The 25,238-nt window shown below is 52.8% G+C and overlaps 1 protein-coding gene and 1 pseudogene across 2 annotated transcripts; both read right to left on the bottom strand.

Moving 5' to 3' along the window:
• Window positions 1-514: 514 nt before the first annotated feature.
• On the bottom strand, window positions 515-5,017 carry LOC112608443 (lipocalin-1-like). Of its 2 annotated transcripts, none has more exons than XM_025360352.1 (7): window positions 4,874-5,017; window positions 4,297-4,427; window positions 3,539-3,609; window positions 2,929-3,039; window positions 1,980-2,077; window positions 1,750-1,776; window positions 515-698 (listed from the first exon to the last, which is right to left on the bottom strand). In XM_025360352.1, exons 1-7 carry the CDS (start codon window positions 4,961-4,963, stop codon window positions 525-527), a joined length of 702 nt encoding a protein of 233 aa, XP_025216137.1. In that variant the 5' UTR covers window positions 4,964-5,017; the 3' UTR covers window positions 515-524. The 2 variants fall into 2 exon arrangements, with proteins under 2 accessions (XP_025216137.1, XP_025216138.1); XM_025360353.1 differs by having other exon boundaries at window positions 2,925-3,039; window positions 4,874-4,963.
• Window positions 5,018-22,182: 17,165 nt separating this feature from the next.
• LOC112607931 lies at window positions 22,183-23,040 on the bottom strand (annotated as a pseudogene).
• Between the last annotated feature and the right edge of the window lie 2,198 nt (window positions 23,041-25,238).

Here is a 25,238-nt window from a genome sequence, read left to right as displayed (position 1 = left end):
AGCGTGGAGCCAGGCCTTGGCGGCAGTGCTGGTGTGGTTTCCCGGAGGACAAGACTGGCTTCCCCGGTGAGCTCAAGCCTGAGCCACACCCTGCCTTGAGCTGCTGTCCCCTCTCCCCATGTCCAGCCTCACGGACTCAGCGTCAGTGCTGAGGGCCCTGGTGGCCCTGCCCAGTCCCCCTCTGGGGTGGCAGCTGAGCTTGGTCCCAGGCCTTCTGGTCTTAACTGTGCAGGACCGAGGAGCAGAGTCCTGCCCCCACCCACCCCTAGAGCCTGAGCTCCGTGGGCGGCTGAACTGCAGGAAGCACCCCCGAACCTTCAGGCCCAGTCGCCAGCACACACCCCCCTGCCAGGCCCTTCCAGGCCCCTCACACTGTTGGCCTGCGGCACCCACCATGGAGAACTGGGCCCAGGCTGGTCCCCTGTCCTTCCTCCTGCTTCCCACCCCCTCCCTGCACCCAAGAAGCACCCGGCCAGCATCCCCCACCCCGAGGAACCCCACAGACAGGCGGAGTCTGAAGCTCTTTATGGAGAACCAGGAGAGGGGACGCAGGGCAGGGGGAAGGTGGAAGGTGGTAGGAAGGGGTGCGGCTGGCCGGGTTCTGCAGGGGTGGGGAGATTTTTCCGTGTTCCTGTGAATGATGGAGGTGCTGGGTGGTGCCGTCCTTGGGCTGCTGAGGAGCCAAGGTGCCCCCTGCCCTGGTAAGCGGGGGAGGGTGAATGAGGCCACGACAGGGAGGGTGGCAGGGGGATGTGACGTGGGAACGCGTATGCTCTTGGGTGCTGCAGTGTGGGGGCACATGTGAGCTCTCAGGCGCTATGGTGTGGGGGGCATATGTGGGCTCTAGGGGGCTGCAGGGTGGAGGCATATGCTGGCTCTCGGGGGCTATCGTGTGGGGGGCACACGCTGCGCCGGGCTCTCGGGGGCTGTGGGGTGGGGACACATGCAGGTTCTCAGGGACTAGGGTGTGGGGGCAGATGCCAGGCTTTCAGGGACTAGGGTGTGGGGGGCACATGCCAGGCTTTCGGGGGAGGTCACATGCGGGCTCTCGGGGGCAATGGTGCGGGGGGCACACACCAAGCTCTCTGGCTGTAGGTGGGGGCTCCAGCCTCCAGATTGGAGCAAATGGAGCAGGGACCCCCTTACACACAGGCTGCCCACAGGGCTCCCTGCCTAGTGAAGAGGCATTGGGGGCAACTGCAGGCCAAGGGGAGGGTGTGGGAAGGACAGCGATGCTGTCCGGGATTCTGGCTCTGCCCACACCTGGGCAGGTGACCTTGGGTGAGTCTCTGAACTTCTGGTCCTCTCGTGCAGCCAGCAAGGGGCCCATCTAACACAGCGAGCACAGGCGCGCCTGCCACTTTGCTGAATCTTTGAGCAGGTAAGAGGAGTCACATCAGGTAAGAGGAGTCACAAGGACGGTTGAGGGTGAGTGGTGCTGAGGAGGAATCTCCCGCCTGCTCCCACCCAGGGGGCTGCAGGGTAGACACCGTCTCCACCAGCAGCCAGCAAAGGCGGGCTCAGCGCTGTGGGTTTCTCAGCTTCCCAGGAGTCACTCCCAGGGCAGGAGCAGAGGCTGGTGCCTGAGTGCGGGCGGCTCAGAAGAAGATCTCCCACCTGCCTGGCCTAGGTGGGGCGTCTCCCACCCAGGTAGGAGTGTGGTGGGTGGGAGAGACCCCAGGGCCTCTTGAAGCGCCACTGAGCCCAAGGCTGGATTTTCTCAAATGTCCTCTAAAGCTGTTCGCTCACCCTAATCGCTCCCTGGAGAGCAGGTTTCTGCAGGAAAAGGAAGCACAGGCGAGTCAGGAGACCCCCAGGAATGCAGTCAGGACTGGGGCCCCTCATCAACCACCAGCTCCACCACCCCAGGAAGGACAAAGCCAGAATTAGACGAAGCACAGTTACACGCCCATGCAACGCAGCTCTGCTGACGTCCCCACGCAGGGACACGGGGGGCTCTGCAGGGCCGTGCCTCCTACCGCTCTGCCTGGGGATGAGGATGCTCTCTGAGCTGAGTCCGCGGGCTCCCACGGCCTTCTCAAAGTCCTCCAAGGCTTCCAGGTTGTTCTCGGGGTCTCTGCAGGTGGGTGCCAGGACAAGACGTGGGCGCCCAAGGCAGCATGGGCAGACGGCACCCCGTCACAGCCTGGAAGCCTGAGCTGGGCTGGAGAGGGGGACCTTGCCCACCATGGGGGGACTTGAACCCAGAGGCCCTTGGGCTGGCAAAGCGGGACCAGGGTGTCGTACACGGCTGAGAAGGCTCCCGCGGCAGCAGAACTGGGAGAACAGGAAGGGTTCTCCGTCCATCCCCAGGCATCTCCTGGAGTGAGGATGGACGGCAGGACAGGCCCGCCCTGGAGGAAGTGTCTCTCCCCTCCGGGGCACCAGGGCACTGCCTGTCCCATTCCTCTGTCATTCGCACAACCCTGGATCCAGGGAGGACTCAGGAGCCTTCACGAGCCTCGTCTTCAGACAGGGATGGCACTGACACGTCACTGTCTGTGGGAGCCATCGCATCCGGAATTCAACCCTGGGAGCTGGAACATCCTTTCCACACAGACTCCTGCTCGCATTCCCGTTCCTCCCCCCTGCTGGACACCCTGCAGGAATGCGCTCAAGGATGACGCTGCAGGGAGCTGCCCCGGGGGAGGGCCTGGCCTGCCGTGGGACACGTGCGACCTCTGAGCCCCTGTGCCGACAGCCGCGGCTCCTTCCTGCCTTCACTGCAGAGACCTAGGCTGGGGCATCCGAAATCCTGAGCTCCAGGGGTGGGAATTGGGGCCTTTATCAGGAAAACTCATCCTAAGGAAACTGCAGTGGGTTCCTGGGTCCCAGTGGCTTCTCCCATGGGGAAGAGGGTGCAGGAGGCGGTGGGAGGAGGGAGGGCGGGTGGAGGCTTGGGTTGCAGGGTGTGGGTGCGGGACCCACCCACGAGCTTCACCCCTCGGATCGGCTTCCCGTGCAGCTCGCCCTCACAGTAGAAGATGTAGTGGTCCTTCACGTGTGACCTGATGATGTATGTCACGTGCTTGCCCCCGTCTGCAGAAGGACAGCAGCACAGTCCTGAATTAGCCACCAGGGCCTTCAGAGAGGATCCCGGGACAGCGTGTGGCACCCAGCAAGCCCTGCAGCGCCTGCACCCTCCCAGCCTCCCAGAGCTCTCTGACCCAGGGTCCCCACCAGGCCTGAGCCCCAGGCCATGGGACCCGCACTTCCCAGGAACCTGATGCACCCGAGAGGCGGCCACATCCCAAACCAGTGAGTCACCAGGGGTTCCTCCGGGTACGAGGTCTGCAGAGGTGGGAGTTGGGATGCAGGACCCCACAACCAAATACGACTCTGCTCCTGGACCCACCAGAGCCACAGTCAGAGCTACAGGGAAAGCCCTGAGGGACCGTCCCAGGACAAACCTGCCACACCTGGTGTTTGGGGTCAGGTGTTCACATTTCTAATGCAAATTGACCAGTGGGACAGGAGAGTGGGCTTTTAGTGGAGTCAGAAGGCAGCAAAAGACTGTGGCTCAGGCTGCGGGACTCACTGGCTGTGTATTTTCCCGGCTTGTCAGTTTTCTCCAGGATGACCTTCACCTCCCAGCACTGGCCACTTATCCTGGAAAACAGAAGCTCCCTGGCAAAGCGGCCCTGGCCTGTGCCTCCCCTGGCCCTGGAGCAACCGCGCTGCAATGCCCCTGCCTGAGCTGGAACACCCGCTGGAAGTGGGCGGGCAGCCAGTGCCTTCTTGGGGTGGGCTTTTGGCCTGGGAAGCCTTTTGCTGCCTTCTGACTCCACTAAAAGCCCACTCTTCTGTCCCACTGGTCAATTTGCATTAGAAATGTGAACACCTGGCCCCAAACACCAGGTGTGGCAGGTTTGTTCTGGGACGGTCCCTCAGGGCTTTCCCTGTAGCTCTGACTGCGGGCCCTGCCTGCCGGCTCTGACTCTGGTTGGGGGTAAACACCTTTTCCCAAAGGGGCCTGCACGGCACCAGACATTCCCTAGTCGGAGGAGGTGGTGGGTGGTATCCAGCACTGCCTCTGATAGCCCACAGGGGCCTCTCCCCCCTCAGGCCCCCTTCAGCTGAGGCACCTCACTGGCACAGTTTGCCCTCAAGCGTTGCAGGAGGGGCTAAGAGGGGCCTCCCAGCAGGTCTGCCCACCTCCCCAGCACCAGAGCTCTCCTGGGTGGGGAAAGGGAAGGCCCTAGACCAGGTTGCAGGCTGCCCGGATGGCTTCCTGGGTGGGGAAAGGGAAGGCCCCAGACCAGGTTGCAGGCTGCCTGGCGGCTGGCAGACACTCACAGCATGGTGGCCTTGGCTTCCAGGTTGCCCCCTTCCAGGGTCATGAGGGTCAGGGGTGTCACCGATTCCAGATTCATCTCAGGGAGCTCCCTGTCCACCATCATGGCCTTCAGATACCACGTCTCTGACACCTGAAGAAGGCTTCTCTCAGGCTCAGGCCAATCGCTCCAGAGCCTTCCCCTTCCCTGGCCTGCAGCCCCCAGACTCTACCGCACCCCAAGGGCTGGAGACAGGGAGCATTCCCCACTCTAACCTACCCAGAAAACACCCAGCACCCTTGCTAGGCCCACCTGAATGTGGCTGCAGCCCCCACAAGTTGGCCAGGACCACAGGAGCCCTCACCCCCAGGAGAGAAGTGAAGTCAGCCCGACCCCCACCCTCCCAGCCCTGCCCCTCTGTACCCCGGCTCCCCTAGACCAGACTCCCGCTATCCCATCTCATCATCCTTCAGGGCAGGGCTTTAATACTCAACCTGAAAATGAGGGTCTCCTTGGATGGGGGAGGGATGGGGTCTCCATCCGGCAGTGTCAGCCTCGCCCCGTGCCCCTCCAGCCCACCCTCCCCATCCGAGCCTCACACCCTGAATCTCCTCATCTAAGGCCAGGAGGTGGTGGGCCTGCAGGGCAGCAATGAGGCTGAGGCTGACGGCCAGGAGCAGGGCCTTCATCTCTGGGGTCTGAGTCCACGGCTGCCTTACAGGTTGCTTGCTGGGGCTGGGAGAGGCTGTGCCACTCCTCCCACAGCCGCCCTATATACCACTGGGCTCAGGGTCCCCTGGGGACCTGGCACAGGTGACTGACCAATCCCTTCCTGGATGTAAACCACGGCCAGTTCTGCAATGGAGCAGATAATGTGCCATTGTTGTTGGAGGCTGTTGAATAACAGCTTGTTAATCCCAGAGGATCATCCAGACAGGAGCAGGTCCAGAGGAGCGGGTTTGCAGATTTCACCTGGGAGGAAACTGAAGGGAGTGAAGGTCGTGCAGGCCTCCTTGGGGGCACGTGTGCGGCAGTAACAGGCGTCCTCCAGCCATCCCACATGCGCTGACGTGCACACTGCCAAAGGGATTGCGGATTGGAGTCTGAGGCCCATGGGCTGGGGTCTCGGCTGAAATTCCTGCATCTCTAGGCAGGTTACTTGGCCTCAGATTCATCATGGAAAAAAAAGGGACCCTCCTGTGTGAACACGGGACCGTGTGCATTTACAAAGGGTGTCCACACTCCTGAGCACGGTGTGCAATAAGGAACCGCTCTGCCCCACACACAGAGCAGCAATAGGTCAGACAGAAGACCAACACAGGTGTGTGTGTGTGTATGCATGTGTGCACATATATACATGCACGCACACACATACACACACTCACATGAAACCAGGAATGGAGGAGAAGCACAGGCTGGTGATGGGCAGAGGCAGGGGCCTGTCAGCCCCAAGTCTCAAGGCAGGCAGAGAGGGCCTGGGTCCAGCTCCTGGGAGTGATGGGAGCAGCTTCCCTGACTCCAGAAAGGAGGCTGAGAAACCCTTCCTGACACATCCCAGGGCTGTTACTTCTTATAACTTAGTGGAGCACTGTGGGCATAGGAAGGCAAGAGGACATCGACACAGCCTTGAGAGAAGCTGAGACAAGCCATCGTTGGAAGGGGTGACTTTATCTGTGACATCCTCCGCATCACTGCAGAGCAGAAGCCTGGGACCCAGGGCAGAGGCTACGAAACACTGTTAGACAGAGGACAATGACAACAAGATAGTGGAGAAAGGCAGAAATGCAGAGACACAATATCCTCACCTTGAAATGGGCAAGGCCAGGTTCCAAATTACCATAGTCGGAACGGGAGACGCCAGTACTTCTCCATTAGAAAGAGAGGGCGAGGGTTTTAAAAGTTCACACCAATGCTGAAGGTTTGGAACCAAAATTGTGAAGTATACAAAGGCACTGCCCCAACAGCTAAACAATTATATTGTTATAGTTGTTACGATGAAGAATTCTTAATTGTTAATTGTAATTAATACTCAATTCTTATTAAGTACACATACAATAGTTTAAAAAATAGGCCACATACCAGGCAATATGGGGAATTCCACAGAATCAACACAACAGAGCCTGCCCTTTTTAGCTATAAGGCAATAAACTAGAATCAACAACGAACAGAGTGTTACATAAAGAGAAATATAAACTTCAAGCCTACAGCCTCAAATGCATCTATTATACGGTAAAAAAGTAAGTTAGGCATTCAAATATAAAACAGTAACATATAACCTAAAGAATTTAGAAGACAGAAATAAGAAAGAGAAATCCATGGACCAGAAAATAAAGAAGAACCGCACCCGCAAATGCAAAACTGGCTCTTAGAGGAAAATGCAATGCAACGGGTAGACCTCTGGCAAGACTGGTGAAGAAAACAATGAAAAAAGCAGCAGTTCAACACCACTAGGAAAGGCGAGGTGACAGACACTGCAGATGGAGGCCAAAGAGAAGCTCATGTGACTCAGGGAAGCGGGGGGCGGGGGCACACGGCCGGCGGGGTGGGGGGCGGCGGGGGCGTCCTTTGCCACTGTCATTAAGCCTGTGGTGTTGTCACGAGGCTGCACAGACAGGTCAACAGAACAGGAGAGAGCCCAGAAACAGACTGGAAATGGAATCGGAAAATAAGGGGCACAGCGAAAACATCTGAGGGGAAAATATGGAATAAATGAAGCTTTTATCCGTATGAAAAGGACATATCCATTTAGCTTCCTACCTCACACGGCACACAGTTGATTCCGGGCAGATTAACAGGCTTAATGTGAAAAACAAAACTTTAAAAACCTTTGGTAGAAACGATGGGACAATCCCTTTGTGACCCAGAGGCAAGTTCAAAAGTGGTGGAAGGGTCATGTCTTGTACAGAGGCAGGAGGCAAGCCAGACGGGAGGGAAAGCCCTGCCGTGTGTCCGGCTGCACGGCTTCAGCATGCAGAGTGCACGAGGAACTCCTGCCAATGATGTAGACAAAGACAGACAACGGGAGGGAAGAGCGGGCAGAGGATGGGAAAAGGCCGTCGGGGGAAGAGGTGACCCGGATGCCGCAAGGATGGGAAGACAGGCTGAGTAAGGAGAGGACAGTCTCAGGGCCCGAGGCTGAGCGCATTCCTCACTCTGACAGTAATGTGGGGAGGATGAGGTGCATCAGGAAGCACCCGTGGGTGCAGGCGTTGGAGAGCAGTGGCCCAGCTGCGAAGCTGGAGACAGCGTGCTCTGAGACTCCGCAGTTCTGCTGCCTCCTGCAGACCCTAAGATGCCCCTGCGTGGTCCTTGCCATGCACAAGCGGGGAGCTCCCCTGGACATGAGTTTGTGAGATCTGCCATGGCTGTCTCTTTCCATGGCACTGGGGGGCCCTGGGCTGGTTCAGGTGCACCAGGGCCTATTGAAGCTGACAGTCACTCTAGCTTAGAAGCTCCTGCCTTTCGGGGTAGTCTTCATTTTCAGGAATATTCCCACCATTCCCTGTGCCAGTGCACCTGGTGTCATGACCCAAGGATGCTGTGCTCCACATCACAGCGGGACATGAAGGGAAGTCGGCGGGTCGGGAAGGAGAGGCAGGTTTTGCCCTTGGGGGAAGCCGGAAGCAGGTCGTGGTCAGCGCTTCCGAGCCCCCAGTGTGCACGCCTGTAAGCGGGGATTCAGTCCTCTTCAGTGTCTGTCAGTCCCCAGTGTGCACTTCAGTGTCTGTCAGTCCCCTGTGAGCTGGGATCAGTCCTCACCCATGTCCCTCAGCCCCCAACATGAATGCCTGTAAGCTGGGATCAGTCCTTATCAATCTGTCAGCCCCCGATGTGCACGCCTGTGAACTGGGATCAGTCCTTATCAATGTCCATCAGCCCCTGACGTGAACGCCTGTGAGCTGGGATCAGTTCTCACCAATGTCCGTCAGCCCCGGATGTGCACACCTATAAGCTGGGATCAGTGCTCACTGACATCTCTCAGGACGGAATTCCTCTCTGCGTGAAAAGTTCTCGGTCATGAACACGCACGAATGCCCCGGCCAGCTCTGCGCTCCTTTGGTGGCCACCTCGCAATGGGCGATGGGTGTTTTTGTTCTCGGCTTGTTTCTGGGCACTGAAATAGTCAGGATTAGGACAGCGCACCACAGAGAACGTGCCCGAATGTGCTGGTACCTGCAAATCATGATAAAGGGAGGTAGCATGAATTGCACGTTCTTTTATTTGGATTCTTGCTACTCCCACGTTACTGTCAATATTTTTTCCTGGAGTTTGAAAAGCAAATGCCCCAAGGCAACCACACAGGGTGCAGGGGTTGTGGTGTCCCGAGGGTGGGGCTGTGGGCAGGGCCTGGACCCCCAGCACTGCGGCTCCTCCTCTGTCCCTGGGCTCCGTCCTCCTCAGTGGCCTGCAGAGCCTCTGTCCACTGCTGGGCCACTGACTAGGCTACGGAGAGACAGTGACGGTCAGGCTGCTCGGATCCCCTGGGCTAGAGGAACACGGGAGCCTTTCAGCCACCCCGTTGACCACCCATGAGACAAAGGCAGAGCAGCCGCCTGGTCACGGAGGATGAGCAGCCCCTTGCCCTGTCTCCTGGAGGCTGGCGCTCAAACCAGTAAAACCAGGGAATCCTGGGATTCTTCCTGCCCAGACACAACGCCCTCGTGGGGTCGCTTCCTGACACACGTTTAAAGGACGCACACATGTTATAAATCTTAGAAAGCTGGAAGAGGGGAGAAAATCACTTCCAATCCCACCTCCCCAGTGACTCACTCGCGAATTGGAACCATTTCCTTCCTGTCTTTTTTCTAACAGAGTCTTGCGTGGATGCGGTGGCATAGATGTGTCATCTGCAGCAGGACGAGCTGCAAAACTCCTCAGACACCAGATTAAAGAAGGAAGAGGCTTTTTATTCGGCCGAGAGCGTCAGCAGACTTGCGTCTAAAGAGCCAAGCTCCCCGAAAAAGAAATTCTTGGCCTTTTTAAAGGCTTACAACTTTAAGGGGTCCATGTGAAAGGGTCCTGATAATTCAAGCAAGTGTGGGAAATGTGACTGGGGGCTACATGCATCAGCTAACAGAACAAAAAGTTTTACATACATGCTTTTTTTCATACAGTGTCTGGAATTTACAGATGACACAAGTAGTTTAGGTCAGGGGTTGATGTTATTATTATTACTTTTTTTTAACTCCTAGGGCTGGGTGTTGGTGCCAAGGTTGTCTGGCTATTTATCTTACTTTTGTTTCTTTCTAACTTTTTGCTTTCTCTCTTTCTTCCTGTCTTGTGAACTAGGCAAGGTGGGGGGCGGGTAGGAGGGCAGCAGGAGTAGTAGTGGTCTCCTTCCTTACACCCACCTAGGACCAAAGGAAGCCACAGGAAGGACACCCAAGGGCCTTGTGGCATCTCTTGTGCACCCTGCACTTCCCCGGGGCCAAAGCCAAGGGCAAGGCCAGCTGTGGCGGGCAGCAGCCCCTCTGCTGGACACGCCACCTCCTGCCCCAAGGCCGAGGCTCCAAACTCGCCCCACCCCCGAGCATCCGATTTCCTGAGTCCCCCTCCGAGGACTCCGTGATTTGACCTCGAAGTTCCCGCCCGCCTGAATCTGTGTGTTTTAGGCCTGCGTGGACTTCCCTGTCCGTGCCCTGAGTCCACCCGGCCGCTGCCATCCTTCAAAACCCAGCCTAGTCCCACCTCCTGGAGAAGGAAGGGGCCTGTCACCTGGCCTCTGGGGCATCTTGGGCCAGGGCAGCTGCAGCAGTCCCTGCATGTCCCCGTCACAGGTGGGTGCCTGTCCTGAAGGGGCCCAGTCAGCCTGACAGGCCTTGGCCCTCTCTGGCCACCCAGGCTCCCTCGCCCTTCCGGGCTGGGCTCAGCAGAGGCTCTTGGGACTCAGCAGAGGCTCTTGAGGGTCAGCTGGGCTGAGCAGAGTCGCGGGTGGTGGAAGTGAGGGGATCTGCACTTGGGGGACCAGGGCGTGGCAGGGGGGCCCAGGGCGCATTCGTGGAGGGGCTCCTTCCTGGGAAAGGTCGTGCTGTGTTTGTGTTCTGGCTCTTTCTTCTGCCTGAATTCCTCTGAGGCCCTGGCTTATCTGAACACAGGACCCTGTGTGCCACAGCATGCACCATGTCACGGTGAATGTCACACAAACAGGAACGTGCCTGGAGGCTGCCTGGACCTGTCTTCCTGCCCATCAGCTGCCAAGGTGATGCTGTGGACATGGCCGTCCCCACCTGCTTCCCCACTCATGGAGCTCCTCACGGGCTCAACATCCCCCTTCCAGAAGGCTGGTCCCGGGAGGGGAGTCGCCAGCATTTGGAAGCCGGGCAGGCCTCCGCAGCGCGGCCAGCATGGGGTCCATGAGCCAGGGGGTGGAGGAGACCCCGTGACACGGGGAACACACTAAGCTCCTAGCCCAGTTCTTCTCCTGGGGGACCGGACGCCCTCACTCTGCAGCTGGAGAAGGAGTGCACAGGGGGTTTGAGGCCAGTGCAGGAACAGTCCCCCAAATCTTACTCTGGGATCGGCACTTTCCTGGAAGAACCCAGGAGTAAGGAGAAGGAAAAGTAACGAGGAGGGAGGGAGCGAGTCCCAAGCCAGGTGCCACAGAGAGGGGGTGGCGTGACCCTGTCCAGGTCACCTCCTGGGAAACAGTCCCAGCCAGGCAGAACAGGGTCTCCTGGTTCCAGACACCACCCGCCACTCAGGCAGCTGCCACTTGGGAGGCCAGAGATGTCAGGTGGGGTCTTCAGACCACTAGCCAAGTGGAGGGAGGCCACAATCTCCATCCTCCCACCTGCACACACTGATTCCCCCAGGTGAGCTCCAGGAAGTCCCTCTCTGGGGTGGGGGTGGATGCTAATGTTCTGTGCAGCTCTTTGGTTCAGTGAGTCCTTTTTGGTGAAAGGGCTCAGAGATGTGACTAAAGCCTGTACCAGCCTTGCACTTCCACGAGGGAGGTGTTACCCTTGTGCCCCTTTCATGGGAGAGGAAGGTGAGGCTGGAAATGGTGAGTAAGGGGCTGAGCTCGCTCAGAGGCTGCACGACCCCGGCTCACACTTGCCAGCAATGTTAAGAGGCACTGGGAGCTGAGAAGGGCGGAGGGCACCACGCCAGGGGTGGACTGGGTCCGACCTGCCGCCTCTTCTGAGGCTCTCTCCTTCCTTCCTGTGTTGGCCTGTGGAGCCCACAGTTTCAGCGTCTGTCACGGACCTCACCACATACTCAAGCGCTGCTGAGGACTTTAACTCTGGCTTTTGAATTTTCAGTGCTTTCTGATTATTTGTAGACTCAACATCAGAAGAGGCTATTTGCCCTAATCTGAACACAGTATATTTTCATTGCAGATCATTTTACATTTTTAAGAAAAAATGCAATTTATCTACAAAGTCACACCCCTCCAAAACCAAACCAAACCAAAACAAAACAAAAAACCTCCCTAGGGATAGTGACTGGGCTGCCGTCAGGTGATTTGGGGATAATTCCCCCATCCCTTTGCTTTCCACTACTCTGTGGCCCCCACATCCTTCAGGGCAGGTGGCCTTTGCCTTGTGAGCATCATATATTTTGGGGGCATTTCTTGGGCATCTGGTAGACCCATAGGTGAGAATAGCCCCAGTGGTTCTGGGCAGATGTGTGCACTGGGACGATGTTAGTACAGGAAGTCAGGGCCCTGTCAGGGCTGTTGGTGGCAGATGTGGCATCCATTCCCCTCCCTGTATCCCCCAACACACCAGCACCCTCATGGATGGTAACTGCACTCCCCACTCCAGGGCTTGTCTGATTGATCTAATGGGGTGCCGTCCCTCTTGTCTGTGACTGCTCTGGAATGGGCCAGGAACCCCAGAGAAGAAATATGCAGAGGGCATATGAGAACCGCAGCAGGGGACCCAGTTGGGATGAGTCAGCCCTAAGGACCTCGAGGAGACAGGCAGGAAGCGCCCAGTCCTTGACACCATCACGGAAGCCTGCCCCACACCTGGACTCCAGCCACATAGGCAGGTAGGGCCAGGTGGACTCAGCAGCGGGAGGCAAAGCATGGTGCCTGGCATGGATGCCACGTGTGTTGAGCTAGCTGTGCTGTGGACAGGGCACTGGGGACAGGGCACAATGGACAGGCAGGGGATGTGGGCACTGGGAGGGGGAGTGATGACTGGTGTGAGCGCCGCTGGAGAGGGTGGTGCTGGGTATCGAGAGGTCAGGGAGGCGTGGGGCCTTGGGACCGCCACCGGCCACGTCAGAGCAGCATGGCTGCTGATTCCCAGCAACATGGAATGAGGCCGCTTGGCAAAGCAACAGTACATATCTTTGAAATGGCAGCATCTGACCTTTAAAACAGAGGCAAGTCATGCCTGTCTCAAAACGATTAAATCCTCGCCTCAAACCATTATGCGGCTCACTGCACCCACAGAAAGCCAACATCAATACCAGCGTGCACGCTGGTGTCCCTGGCTTGGCTGTTTTTTGGAGAGATGGATATCAATCATGCAGCTCACTGCACCCCTGGAAAGTCAGCATCAATACCTGCATGCATGCTGGCCTCCCTGGCGTGGCCGTTCTTTGAGGTCACTCACTCGAAGCCCCCAGCACTGCCAGACCGGGAACCTGGCAAACCCAGGAACTCCAAGGCTCAGCTCAACAGCCACACCCTTCCATAGGCCAGAGGAAGCAAGAGCTTTATTTATTTCTCACGGTTCTCAGGGATTCATTGTCTTTGTTTCTGTTTTTTTGTTGTGTCTTGTGTTTTTGGGAAGGGAGCCATGCCATAGGTTACTATAGAAACAAGCCCTGAACTAGACGGGTGACGAAGCTGTTATTCCTCAGGGAGGCTCTTGGACTTGAACCGATTGTGGGGCCATTCTTTAGAAAACGGCTGTTTTTGCTCTGGGAACATTTTTAAATTATTTCTTCTTCCTTTGCCTCAGTTGGGAGGAACATTACACTACTGGATCACCTCTGTTCACTTTTTCTTTTCTTTTTTCTTTTTTTAATTTATCCAAAACCCAGCCTGCCCATCACAGGATCATGTGTGAAAAGAGGGCTTCGTGCAGGTGTTCAGAAGAACGTTTTCAGTTTGTCCTCATCTCAGAAAACGCTTGTGAAATGATGTTAATAAAGAAAACAAGATGCCAATGTGCACATTCCGCCTGGGCCTCACGCAGCCCGGGGAAAATGCGCCAAAATGTCAGCATGGAAAGGATTCACAGTGATCTCTAACTTCCTTTTCATACTTTTATCAAGTTCTATTTATTTGTTTGTTCATAGAGATGGGGTCTCACTTTGTTGCCCAGGCTGGTCTTGAACTCCTGGGCTCAAGCGATCCTCCTGCCTCCACTTCCTAAAGTGTTGGGATTGAAGGTGTGAGCCTCCACGCCGGGCATTGCTTTTTAAGAGCATATATAACTTAGCCATGAGAAAAACAGCAGCATTTTTCAGCAACAGTAAAAAGGAGAGAGGTGAGAGAAAGGTCCCCCAGCAGAGCCGGGCCAGGGTTGGGGGAAGAACCGTGGGCAGTGGGAGCAGCGACTCCAAATTCAGCCCCGGGCCCGGCCTGCAGGCCTGGCCAGCTCCAGTCAGGGTGGCCCCACCAGGGTGAAGGGCGGCTGTCCACGGCCTCCAGGTCACCAGCAGGGCCTGGCTTATGATCTATGAACCCCCGCCCCATCTAGAGGCTAGGGCTGTAGATGGGGAAGGGTTTCGGTTACAGAGAGGGCAGGGTGGAGGGGAGGATAGAAAGGTACCAGGGAGGTCCAGGCCCAGTGGGGGCTGAGCTGAGCGGGGGAGGCGGGCCGAGATGGGCGGGGCCGAGGAGTGGGAGGAGCGTGGTTGGGGCAGGTACAGTGGGGCAGGGTCAAGGCTGTGTTGAGGGGCGGAGTGGGCGCGGTCGGGGCGGGGCCGGTAGGTGGGACCCGGCGGTGCGGAGCCGCACGCAGCCTGGAGCTGGGCAGACAGGCTGACCCAGCGACGCTGACCACCTACCTGAGCTTCCACTCAGCTTCAAGGCTGTGGGGATCGTTTCTTAGCCAAGGTGAATGGCCCTGAGCCCTCCAATGGGCTCTGAGGGTTTCAGTGTTTATTCTAAATGGGCTCCAACACGGAGTGCTCGTGCGCTCAAGAACCAGCTGGCCAGGAGCGCCTTCTCTCCCCAGTCACCCAGTGAGAAAGATCTGGAATGTTCATCCGCGGTCTTCCCAGAGGTCCTCTCCTGAGCACCCTGGGCATGCGGTTGGGGGACTGGGCACGCTTCTTCAGTGCGTGGTGCTTTCGGTCCCTCCCAAAGACATTGGTCTCTCCCAAATTCTCCAGGCATAGGAAGAGCCACAAGAGCCAACTCACATTTCCCAAAGCCCTCTGGGGGCACGGCAGGGCCCTGGGCAGAGGGGAGACCTGCCCAGCTCAGCGGGTAGAAATCCCAGTGCTGCTCTCCGTGCCCCCCAGGTTCGATGACTCCATACTTACCAGCTGGGGGAGCTGGTGAGCACTGCCAGTCTCCAGTGTCCACCCTTACTTACCCCGGGGCAGTGCTGCTTACAGCACCGGGACTCCAAAAGGGAAGGAGTCAAAGGCACACGGATCCTAGCACTTTGGGAGGCTGAGGCGGGTGGATCACTTGAGGTCATGAGTTCAAGACCAGCCTGGCCAACACAGTGAAACCTCGTCTCTACTGAAAATACAAAACATTAGTCGGGCGTGGTGGCAGGCACCTGTAATCCCAGCTACTTGGGACGCTGAGGCAGGAGAATCGCTTGAACCCAGGAGGCAGAGGTTGCAGTGAGCCGAGATGGCGCCACTGCACTCCAGCCTGGGCAACAGGGCGAGACTCCCTCAAAAACAAAACAAAACAAAACAAAAACAGGCACACAGAGCAAGCGGCTGGAAAGCAGATGGAAGCGAAATGGGACCTTCCTCCTCCGAGCCTCCTGTGGATAAAAAGTTAAAGCTGGGCACTCCCCCTTGGCTCAAGGGGGCTGCCGCCCTGAGCCCTTTTCATCATCCTCCCCACAGCCCTGAAAGTTCTGTAACTCCACTTTAGGGATCAGGGATTCTCGGCCCAGGGCCTGAGCTGTTTCTGGAGCTTTCACTCTGGGCAGTGTCGGGGAGGGGTCCCTGCTGCTTTCAGGTCTGGGCACTGCCCAGGACACCAGGGCTAGCCCGGAGTCGGGCCACCTGAGATTCTGAGGCTGCCCTCTCTTGAGCCCACGGTGCTGACTGGGGATCCTTCCTCTGGCAAACTCTGCACAAAGTCAGGAAAACAAAACGGTGTGCACAGAATGACACATTTCATGTTTTTGAAAACCTTTTGGTCGGGCTCAGAGGCTCACGCCTGTAATCCCAGCACTTTGGGAGGCCGAGGCGGGTGGATCACGAGGTCAGGAGATTGAGACCATCCTGGCTAACACGGTGGAACTCCGTCTCTACTAAAAATACAAAAAAAAAAAAAAAATTAGCCTGGCGTGGTGGCAGGTGTCTGTAGTCCCAGCTACTCGAGAGGCTGATGCAGGAGAACGGCGTGAACCCGGGAGGCGGAGCTTGTAGTGAGCCGAGATGGCGCCACTGCACTGCAGCCTGGGTGACACAGCCAGAGACTCTGTCAAAAAAAAAAAAAAAAATTTACAGCCGCGCTTGTGTGTGAAAACAGGACGCAGCACTTCTGCCGCCCCACGTGCCAGTAATGCTCCGACTCCTTTACTCCTCATTCCCAGACCCAGGGGCAGGCTCTGCTGTCCTCTCCATTTTACAGGCAAGGAAACTCAGGCTTGGGGTAGAGACAGAGATGGCCTGTAGTGAGTGGGTCAGGCGCCTGGGACCTTTGGCTCCAGGTTGCCACATTCCCCCCACCTACACTCCCAGGTAGAGGAACTTTTGGTGGTTACTTTCTGCTCATCTCCTTCCTTTTTTTTTTTTTTTTTTTTTTTTTGTGAGACACGGTCTGGCTCTTTCCCCGGGGCTGTAATGCAGTGTCCTGATCACCGCTCATTGCAGTCTTGAACTCCAAGGCTCAAGTGAACCTCCCACCTCACCTTCCTGAGTAGTTGGGACTACAGGTGAGTGCCACCACACCTGGCAACTTTTTTTTTTTTTTTTTTTGCGTTGTTTGTAGAGACGGGGTTTCACCATGTTCCCGAGGCTGGTCTCAAACTCCTGAGCTCCAGTGATCCACCGACCTTTACCTCCAAAAGTGCTGGGATTACAGGCGTGAGCCACCGCACCCAGCCTGTCTTCTTCTATATGACTTTATTTTTCTCCCATGAGCACTTATGACTCTTTTAATCATGAACAAAAAAAACCTTCCTGGTTGGAGTCCAGTCAAGCAAGGAGAAGGAAGCATGAAGGAGGAAAGCGCAGCTGGGAAGCAGTGTGTGAAGCTTAGTGACCACCCAGTGAGCGGGGGCGCCCCAGCCAGGCAGTTGCTCAGAAGCACAGCTCCAGACACAGGGACCCATTCTTTCTAGAACCTTCCCAGAGGATTCCTGCTTCCAGGGGGAGGTACTTGTTGTGATTTGTATGAGACATGAGTTGTCCGTTTCCTCTTCCTCATGACCAAATGTGTCTTTCCAATTACAGTCATTGTAAAAATGAAATGTGAGTGAACACGATGATTCCAGGGCAATGGCTGTCAACTGTGGCTGCTCTGTAGAGTCATCGGGGAAACCTCAAAAGATACTGAGGCCAGCCAGGCACAGTGGCTCATGCCTATATTCCCAGCACTTTGGGAGGCTGAGGCGGGAGATTGCTTGAGCCCAGAAGTTAGAGACCAGCCTGAGCAACATAGTGAGACTCCATCTCTACAAAACCTTTTAAAAATTAGCCAGGCTGGTGGCACGTGCCCGTAGTCCCAACTACTCAATAAATTGAGGTGGGAGGATTTCTTGAGCCCAGAGTTCAAGGCTACAGTGTGCTATGGTTACACCACTGCATTCTAGCCTGGGCAACAGAGAAAGACCCCATCTGTTAAAAAAAAATACTGATGCCTGGGCCAGGCAACTAAATCACAATGTTCAAGTGTGGGGCCTGGCAAAGGGAATGTTAAAAGCACCCCAGGTGACTCTAATCTGCAGCCAAGGTTAAAACCGTTGTTTTCTAGAGAGAGCGGGGAGTGGAGCAGCAAAGAGAACAGATTTGTTTCTCTTGTTCTTTCACTATTTCTTTAGGTTCATTAATCAGAAATGGTTGGATACAAAGAAGGGAACAACAGATACCAGGGTCTACTTGAGGGTGAAGCGTGGGAGGAGGGAGAGGATAAAAAAAAAATACCCATTGGGTACCATGCTTATTACCTGGGTGACTCAATAACCTGTACACCAAACCCCCGAGACATGGAGTTTACCTATATAACAGTCCTGCACATGCTCCCCTAAACCTGAGATAAAAGGTTTTGTGTGTGTGTGTGTGTGTTTTTTTTTTTTGAGTTAGAATTTTGCTCTTGTTGCCTAGACTGGAATGCAATGTTGTGATCTCGGCTCACTGCAACCTCTGCCTCCCGGGTTCAAGTGATTCTCCTGGCTCAGCCTCCCAAGTAGCTGGAATTACAGGCGATCACCACCACATCTGGCTAATTTTTATATTATATATAAAAGTTTTTTTTTTTTTTTTTAAATCAAGAATACTTAGCATAGTTTATTTTCGTTCCGGATATTGCAGTGCATTTTTCCTGTTCAACATTTCCACAAATCTTTAAATAAAAATAGAGCAATAAACAGGCACCTCAAGGATGGCCATTGTTACAGCATTCGCCTGAGACTGCCACTTCTGTTGCAAAGTCACAGAAACCTCCACCCAGGCAGGTACCGAGAACAGCAGACCCAGTGATGACGTGCTGAGTGGCAGCTCCAGAGGCTGCAGAATCTCCTTCGACCCCTGAGCGGGAGCCTGAGTCACCACCCTCAGTTGACACAGGAGGAAAACAAGGCCCAGAAGGTCCAGTGACTCAGGCAGCAGCAAAGCTGCAATTTCAAGGCCAATTTGTTTCCAAAGCCCAAGCTTTCAACCATCATGCTTTAGGACACCATGCAGTACTCCAGACTCGTTATATATTTTATTATTTATTTATTTATATTTTTGCAGGATTAAATCATTTTATTTTTGCCTTAAGAATCTCTAAAAACCTGTGGTGACTCACACGTGTAATCCCAGCACTTTGGGAGGCCAAGGCGGGCAGATCACAAGGTCAAGAGATTGAGACCATCCTGGCCAACATGGTGAAACCCCACCTCTACTAAAAATACAAAAATTAGCTGGGTGTGGTGGTGCACACCTGTAGTCCCAGCTACTTGGGAGGCTGAGGCAGGAGGATCGCTTGAACCTGGGAGGCAGAAGTTGCAGTGAGCTGAGATCGCACCATTGCACTCCAGCCTTCGTCTCAAAAAAAAAAAAAAAAAAAAGAACTCTAAGAACTAATATCAGGCAATGATTAATGAAATGTAGACATTAAAGTCATGACAGGGAAGATTATAGAAGCAGGAACATCACAGTATTGGGAGAAATGAACGAGGTTTCATATGGTTGACCAGCCAGGAAGCTAGTTCTGCTGCGTTGGCATTTAACTCTTTAGAATATGCATGCCTTGACAATACAAAATACCTTGGTCAATGTTTACCATCTTTATCTTTTTGGTACAATAGGGGAAAATGTGGTGTTATTTCTTCATAGTGGTTGTGTGTGGGGGATCGTTACCACCAAAATCATAATGATCATTTATAGCATATTTTAAAGTTAGTCTTGCAAGATCGTTATGGCATTTTAAAATCTCTGTAGTTTGAGCATTTTCATTTTATCATTTCTATTAACAAATTACTATTTCAAATAGTTCCTACCCAGAATATTTACAGGTAATTTAGCACAGGAGCAAATTTGAAGCTAACTTCAAAGAAGAAAAAAAAAGTTCAATAGCCAGAGAGCTAAGTATAAGATAGAAAAACCACATGGTAATTTTAAACAGCATCTTGCTACAGATTTCCAATCCAATGAATACCAGGAATGAAGGATTTTTTTTTTCTCCCAAAGAAGTATTTCACATGAACTCTGAACCTTGGATATGGAAACTTCTAGAAAAACTGAAGACCCTGACACACAAGTAAGTAAGAGTCTTCTGGCAAAAATACAATTTAATTTTCCAGTTTCCCTCCTTTCAGAAAATTCCAGAAGATACCTTCAGTAGGCACAGAGTTTATATGTCATACTCAAAATTTACAAGATAAGCAGCAGCAAATAATTACATCCCCATCATTCAGAATAGATAGTTTTTCATTACAGAATTAGTTCCTGGTTTGTCGTAATAGGCTTGCAGAAACTGCCAAGTTTTATCATGCAAACTAATTGACCTAGTAATTGAGTCTGAAAGATCTGGAAGCTCTGCTCGCATCAGTGTCATTTACATTGGTAGAAGTAATCATGTCTAACTGGTGAAATAGCATTAATAAAACTCAAACCAATTTCCATTGAGAACATTTCAGAGTGCACACTATAGTCAAACAGCAATGTTATAAATACCTACACAGAAAAGAAACAGATAGGGTGATTCCAGAGATCACAGAGTCTTAAGTTATAAGGTAATTTCAAATTTCCCAAGGGTTGGTTTACAAAACGGTTTGATGGTCTAGACTTACAGAACAGAAAACAGACAAATGCACATTCACTCTACCCCTTGGCAAGCAAAGGATTTTTTTTTTTTTTGTATTATTGCATGAACTGATGCCTGATACCCTCAGTTACTGACTTAAGAAACGCTGAAACCACTACCTTCAAATCCAGCTTACCATCAGAAGAACGATGTATACATGAGAAATTATGATTAAAGCTTTAAGTTCAAAGTCAAGTAATACACTATTTTTAAAAATACATGGTAAGGAGAAAGAAAATATCTATGTTGAACTAAGAAATACTTAAGCCAGGTTATAAATTACTAATAACTATGCACAACAATCTTTTCCAGTCTCAATTTTTTCCTTTGCAAAAAAAATCATTTACAGACATTCAACAAGTTAATTCTGTTATAAATGACAGGACATGTATATGTTCCAACATGCTTCCTTTTAGAACTAGCACAGTGTGGTACCAGCACTTCAGTAAGTGTTAACTTTATTTTCTAAGTGTTTAAATATGTGTTGTTTTTGTTTTTGTTTTTTGAGATGGAGTCTCGCTCTGTCGCCCAGGCTGGAGCACTCACTGCAAGCTCTGCCTCCCAGGTTCACGCCATTCTCCTGCCTCAACCTCCCAAGTAGCTGGGACTACAGGTGCCCGCCACCACACCCGGCTAAGTTTTTTGTATTTTTAGTAGAGACGGGGTTTCACCATGTTAGCCAGATGGTCTCGATCTCCTGACCCCTTGATCTGCCCACCTTGGCCTCCCAAAGTGCTGGAATTACAAGCGTGAGCCACCATGCCTGGCCTAAATAGGTGTCATTTTAAAAATAAAAAAGGTGATATTTATTGTTGTTAAGATAAATGGAAACTGACAAGCCTAAATAACATTCCTTAAGTAGTTTCTGATCGCTATAATATTGCAGCAATTTGCAGATGAAATAAAACTGATTTTTGGAGGGGTAAAAACCTAACAGATCTTGCTGAAAGGAAAATACTAGAACACTGATTCAACTATTTCAAATAAAGACTTCCTATTGGAGATTCTAAGTAATATGAACGTTTAAAAATATATGCCAGTAGGCTCCCACCCAAAATACATAAAAGTCTTACCTATGGAATCCATCATTTACAAGGATTTATACATAAAGATTCATTTGGTGGCTTTCAAATTCAAAATTTGAACATTTTCATGGGATTATTTCCAACCCTAAGAAGCAAAAAGGAAATCTCCATTCAATTCCATTCTCTATCATGTGACAGCCACAGAATCAAAAATACATGCAACAGAACTTTTCACATCCTCCTGTCTGCATTACAGAGATTTGGTTTTTTGCCCACAGAGTCCATATTGCAAAGGTATAAAGTGGTCTATCCACCAAAGTATTTTACAGACGATGGCAATGAAAGCAAGGATCAATTCTAATTAGCTCAATCTAATTCGTTCTTCAGATGAGAGACTTGTCTGCATGGCTGTTTTCGTGGAGGGAGGACAGCAGGAAGTTGCTGTCCACCTGGACTAGTAGAATACACAACCCAAGTGGAGATTTATTCTGACATTTTCCAGAACAACTCTACAACTTCTTATTAACTCTTTATGCCATCTACAAGACACAACACCCATTTATTGTCTCAATGTTAAGAAAACTGAGAATCCAGCAGTAAAGTGCTAACATGGAAGGAGAACGTTGTAAGATGTACTAGGGTAGGCTAATAACTCCAGCTATTGTCTTTCTTTTTTTTTTTTTTCTTTTTTTTTGAGACAGAGTCTCGCTCTGTCGCCCAGGCTGGAGTGCAGTGGTGCGATCTCGGCTCACTGCAAGCTCCGCCTCCCGGGTTCATGCCAACTACAGGCGCCCGCCACCATGCCCGGCTAATTTTTTGTATTTTTAGTAGAGACGGGGTTTCACCGTGTTAGCCAGGATGGTCTCGATCTCCTGACCTCGTGATCCACCCGCCTTGGCCTCCCAAAGTGCTGGGATTACAGGCGTGAGCCACCGCGCCTGGCTACTCCAGCTATTTTCAAAGAACATTCAGACTGCTTCAAATTCTATTCAGAAAACTCTCTCTCCAAGCTTTTTATTTTTTGCCTCTTTTAAATGAGCTGAAAGCTAACTATATAAACAGATGCTTGGAGCGGGAGAGGGTCTCACCTCTACCCAAACTTTCAGAAAAATTTGCTTCTACAAAACTTATCAACAAATAATCCCACTCCACTACCTTCAGATAAGGTGGCAGGTCAAATTGATTTGTTTGCCCCTTAATTTGTTTTACTGATCTTCTGAAACCCCTGCCTCATCATCCAAAACAAAGCTTTCTAGTATTTCAAAGGAGTTTAGTAAGATTCTGGTATTATAAATTCAAACTCAGTACTGCCATCTGTTACATTCTATTTTAAAACGGAATCATTTTCCTGCCGAATAAAAATGTCTTCCCAGGTCACTGGCTTGTTCTGAGTAGATGTTGTGGTCCCTACCGGAGGTTCTTTTCCAGTGTCAACCTTATACCCAAAACCATCCTCATTTATTGCAGGCGTAGTGCTTGATCTCGCAGAAAGATATGCATGTTGTCTGATCTGTCAAGACTTGTGTGGTTGTCAACGATAAAGCTTGGAGTCCCCAGAAGGATCTTGACTGTGAAAGGACTTTATATGTTTAGACATAAACTGAGAGTTGGTGAATGATTTGCCACAGGCCAGACACTGACACCTTGCCTCCCCTATGTGATGAATTTCATGTTTTGTGCAGTATTTTTGCAAGAAGAAACACCTTCTCACAGTAATGGCACAGATACTTCTTCTCCCAAGAAAGAATGTGATAATGTCTCCGCAAGCTTGTCAGACAGACATATGACCTCTTGCATACGATACAGCTATACCCTTCCATCTACTCTGAACTCATAGTGATCATCATGTGTTACTTTCATATGTTTGTTTTTTGCCATCTCGCTGCCAGACGTTTCTGGTATTTCATTCTCAAGTCTGGCCTCCCCTTGATCAGGGTCATCTTTGACAGTGATCACTTTGTCATAAGTATCTTCATCGATATTTGCATAAACCTTGCAACTAGTCTATAAGCCTTCCCTCCATTAGATGGTTGAATCCTAAGTCTGGATCATTTGTATTTCTAGTGGTTATATCTGAAATTTTTAAGGAATTGGAAAGCAGTGCTTGGAGAAGTGTAAGAAGCTGCATCTTCTATATTCACAATCCATCAATCTGGTATTTGAGGAGGTATCAGCCCAGCCACTGAGAAGAGCTGATGGAAGTAGGTCCTAGAAGCCGAGGGAATATTCTTGTGGGTCCAGAATTTTCGGTCTTCCACGATCATGGGAACATCACAGAAGAGTCCATGGCCATGTTGCTCATTCGAGGAGGTCAGCAGATTGCCAGAGTATTGACTGTCTGTAGCAGAAATCAGTTTTCTCCTCTCCATGCCTGCTTCACAGAGCCACCGCTTCTCCTTCTTGGGTCACAGGGAAGGCTGGGAGTCCCCCAGCAACAAGAAGGGCGCTCCCCGGCCATTCCATCCCTTCCTTAAACGTCGCTCCAGTCTTGGTCGATGTGGATGCAGCCGCCGCCTCATTATATTTTTTAAAAAACATGAAAAGTCATGTCATATTCTAGCCATATAACAAATGAACCAAGAACTGTTTAGGATCCCAAATTCCAAACACAGCCAAAAGCGTGTAGCCAATGTCTTAAATTCCAAGTCATTGGTTCAGATGAAACCTGGGAAGCTAAAAATCCAATAAATCCCATTTTTAGGAAGAAGGAAAAACCACCCTGCCACAAACCAGCAAACTCATTCTACCTGTATGTTCACAGGGATGTGATGTGCAAAGCAAACCCTGACGTGTAAAGGCAGCTAAGACAAAGAGCTGGCCAGGTCCCTGCCCGGCCATCCCCCATCACAGTATCTGCTGAGGCTGCAGAGCAGAGACCCAACGCACAGACACCCAACCTGCAGGGCACGGCCGGGGCTTCTACCCAAAACCAGCTGTGCCAGGAGCCATCCTGACACCTGCTCACCCTGACAGCTGCCCGCCCAGGAGAGCAGAACACGGTGGGAGATCCAGGGCCTTCCTCGGAAGAGCACCGGGAGATCCCCTGTCTCCTCCGCAGGCTCCCTCTCTCCAGGCCAGGCCTGCCCTTCACAGTACAGAGTTCACCCTTGGTGTCCCCAAGACTCTGCACTTCTTGGGTGGGCCAGTGTCTCTCTGACTTTCTCTCTTTGGGCTTTCCAGTAACCCTGGCCCTGCAGGGCAGTTCTGGCACTTGGGGAAGCCTCTAGAAAGACCGTGGGCAGAGGCAGCGATGACCCAGGCCCACCCAACCCCAGAGAGCCCTGGGGACATGCCCTGTCTTCCGGGAGAACTGCCTGGTGCCCCCGTCAAGCAGATCCTGGGGGCCCTGTGTGGGGGTCAGATCCCTCTCCTCAAGGAGCCCCCTTGGCTCTGGGGGAACCAAGTGTGGGTGGTCAGCATCAGCCATTGCCCGTGCGGGGACACTGAGGACCAGAGGGGCACATCCAGCCTGGGAAAGCCAGACCACGCGAAGCTCTTGGCATTGTCCTCACCTGCTCCGTCAGCAACACCACCCCCAGGGGGCAGCTGGGTGACCCCATCTCACAGCAGGGCAGATAGGGCTTCGAAAAGCCCCTGTGCAAAGCAGAGCTGGGACTTGAGGCCACCAGATTTGGTGCAGAGGAGAGAGCTTGGATCCAGGGACAAGCTCTGCCAGCAGGGAGGACAGGACTGGGTGATGGAAGCTTAGTTTTGGAATAAAAATCTGCAAAGGAGCCATCTGTCCAGAAAGCGCCACAGAAACAGAGTTCTTAGTGGCAGCTACCATTCCTTGAGGGCTTCCCATGTGTCCAGCACTTTCCAGAGTGTTCTCTCTGATTCCTCCACACAGACCTAGCAAGGGCAATGACTGCCGGGCCTGGGCTGCAATGGTGGGCTGGGCTGCAGTGTTGTGGCTGGGCTACAGTGGTGGACAAGGTTGCAGTGAGGGGCCTGGGCTGCAGTGGTGAGGCTGGGCTTCAGTGTTGGGGCTGGGCTGCATTGGTGGGGTTGGGGTGCAGAGGTGTGTTTGGGCTGCAGTGGTGGGTCTGGGCTGCAGTGGTGGGGTTGGGCTGCATGGTGTGTCTGGGCTGCAGTGGTGGGGCTAGGCTGCAGTGGTGGTGTCAGGCTGCAGTGGTGTGTCTGGGCTGCAGTGGCGGTGTCAGGCTGCAGTGGTATGTCTGGGCTGCAGTGGTGGGGCTGGGTTGTAGTGGTGTGTCTGGGCTGCAGTGTGGGGCTGGGCTGCAGTGGTGGGGCTGGGCTGCAGTGGTGGTGTCAGGCTGCAGTGGTATGTCTGGGCTGCAGTGGTGGGGCTGGGCTGTAGTGGTG

This window comes from Theropithecus gelada, chromosome 15 (genome assembly GCF_003255815.1).
Source record: "Theropithecus gelada isolate Dixy chromosome 15, Tgel_1.0, whole genome shotgun sequence".
NCBI classification, from domain to species: Eukaryota; Metazoa; Chordata; class Mammalia; order Primates; family Cercopithecidae; genus Theropithecus; species Theropithecus gelada.
This window is presented reverse-complemented; position numbering and strand designations above follow the sequence as displayed.

Bases quoted from the DNA above. Each gene is read 5' to 3' on its own strand.
- LOC112608443 (XM_025360352.1), bottom strand. From the start codon at position 4,963: ATGAAGGCCCTGCTCCTGGCCGTCAGCCTCAGCCTCATTGCTGCCCTG. The intron at 3,610-4,296 runs GTGAGTGTCTGC...TCTGTTTTCCAG, and splicing joins GAAGCCAAGGCCACCATGCT to GATAAGTGGCCAGTGCTGGG. The intron at 3,040-3,538 runs GTGAGTCCCGCA...GTCCTTCTGCAG, and splicing joins GCCGGGAAAATACACAGCCA to ACGGGGGCAAGCACGTGACA.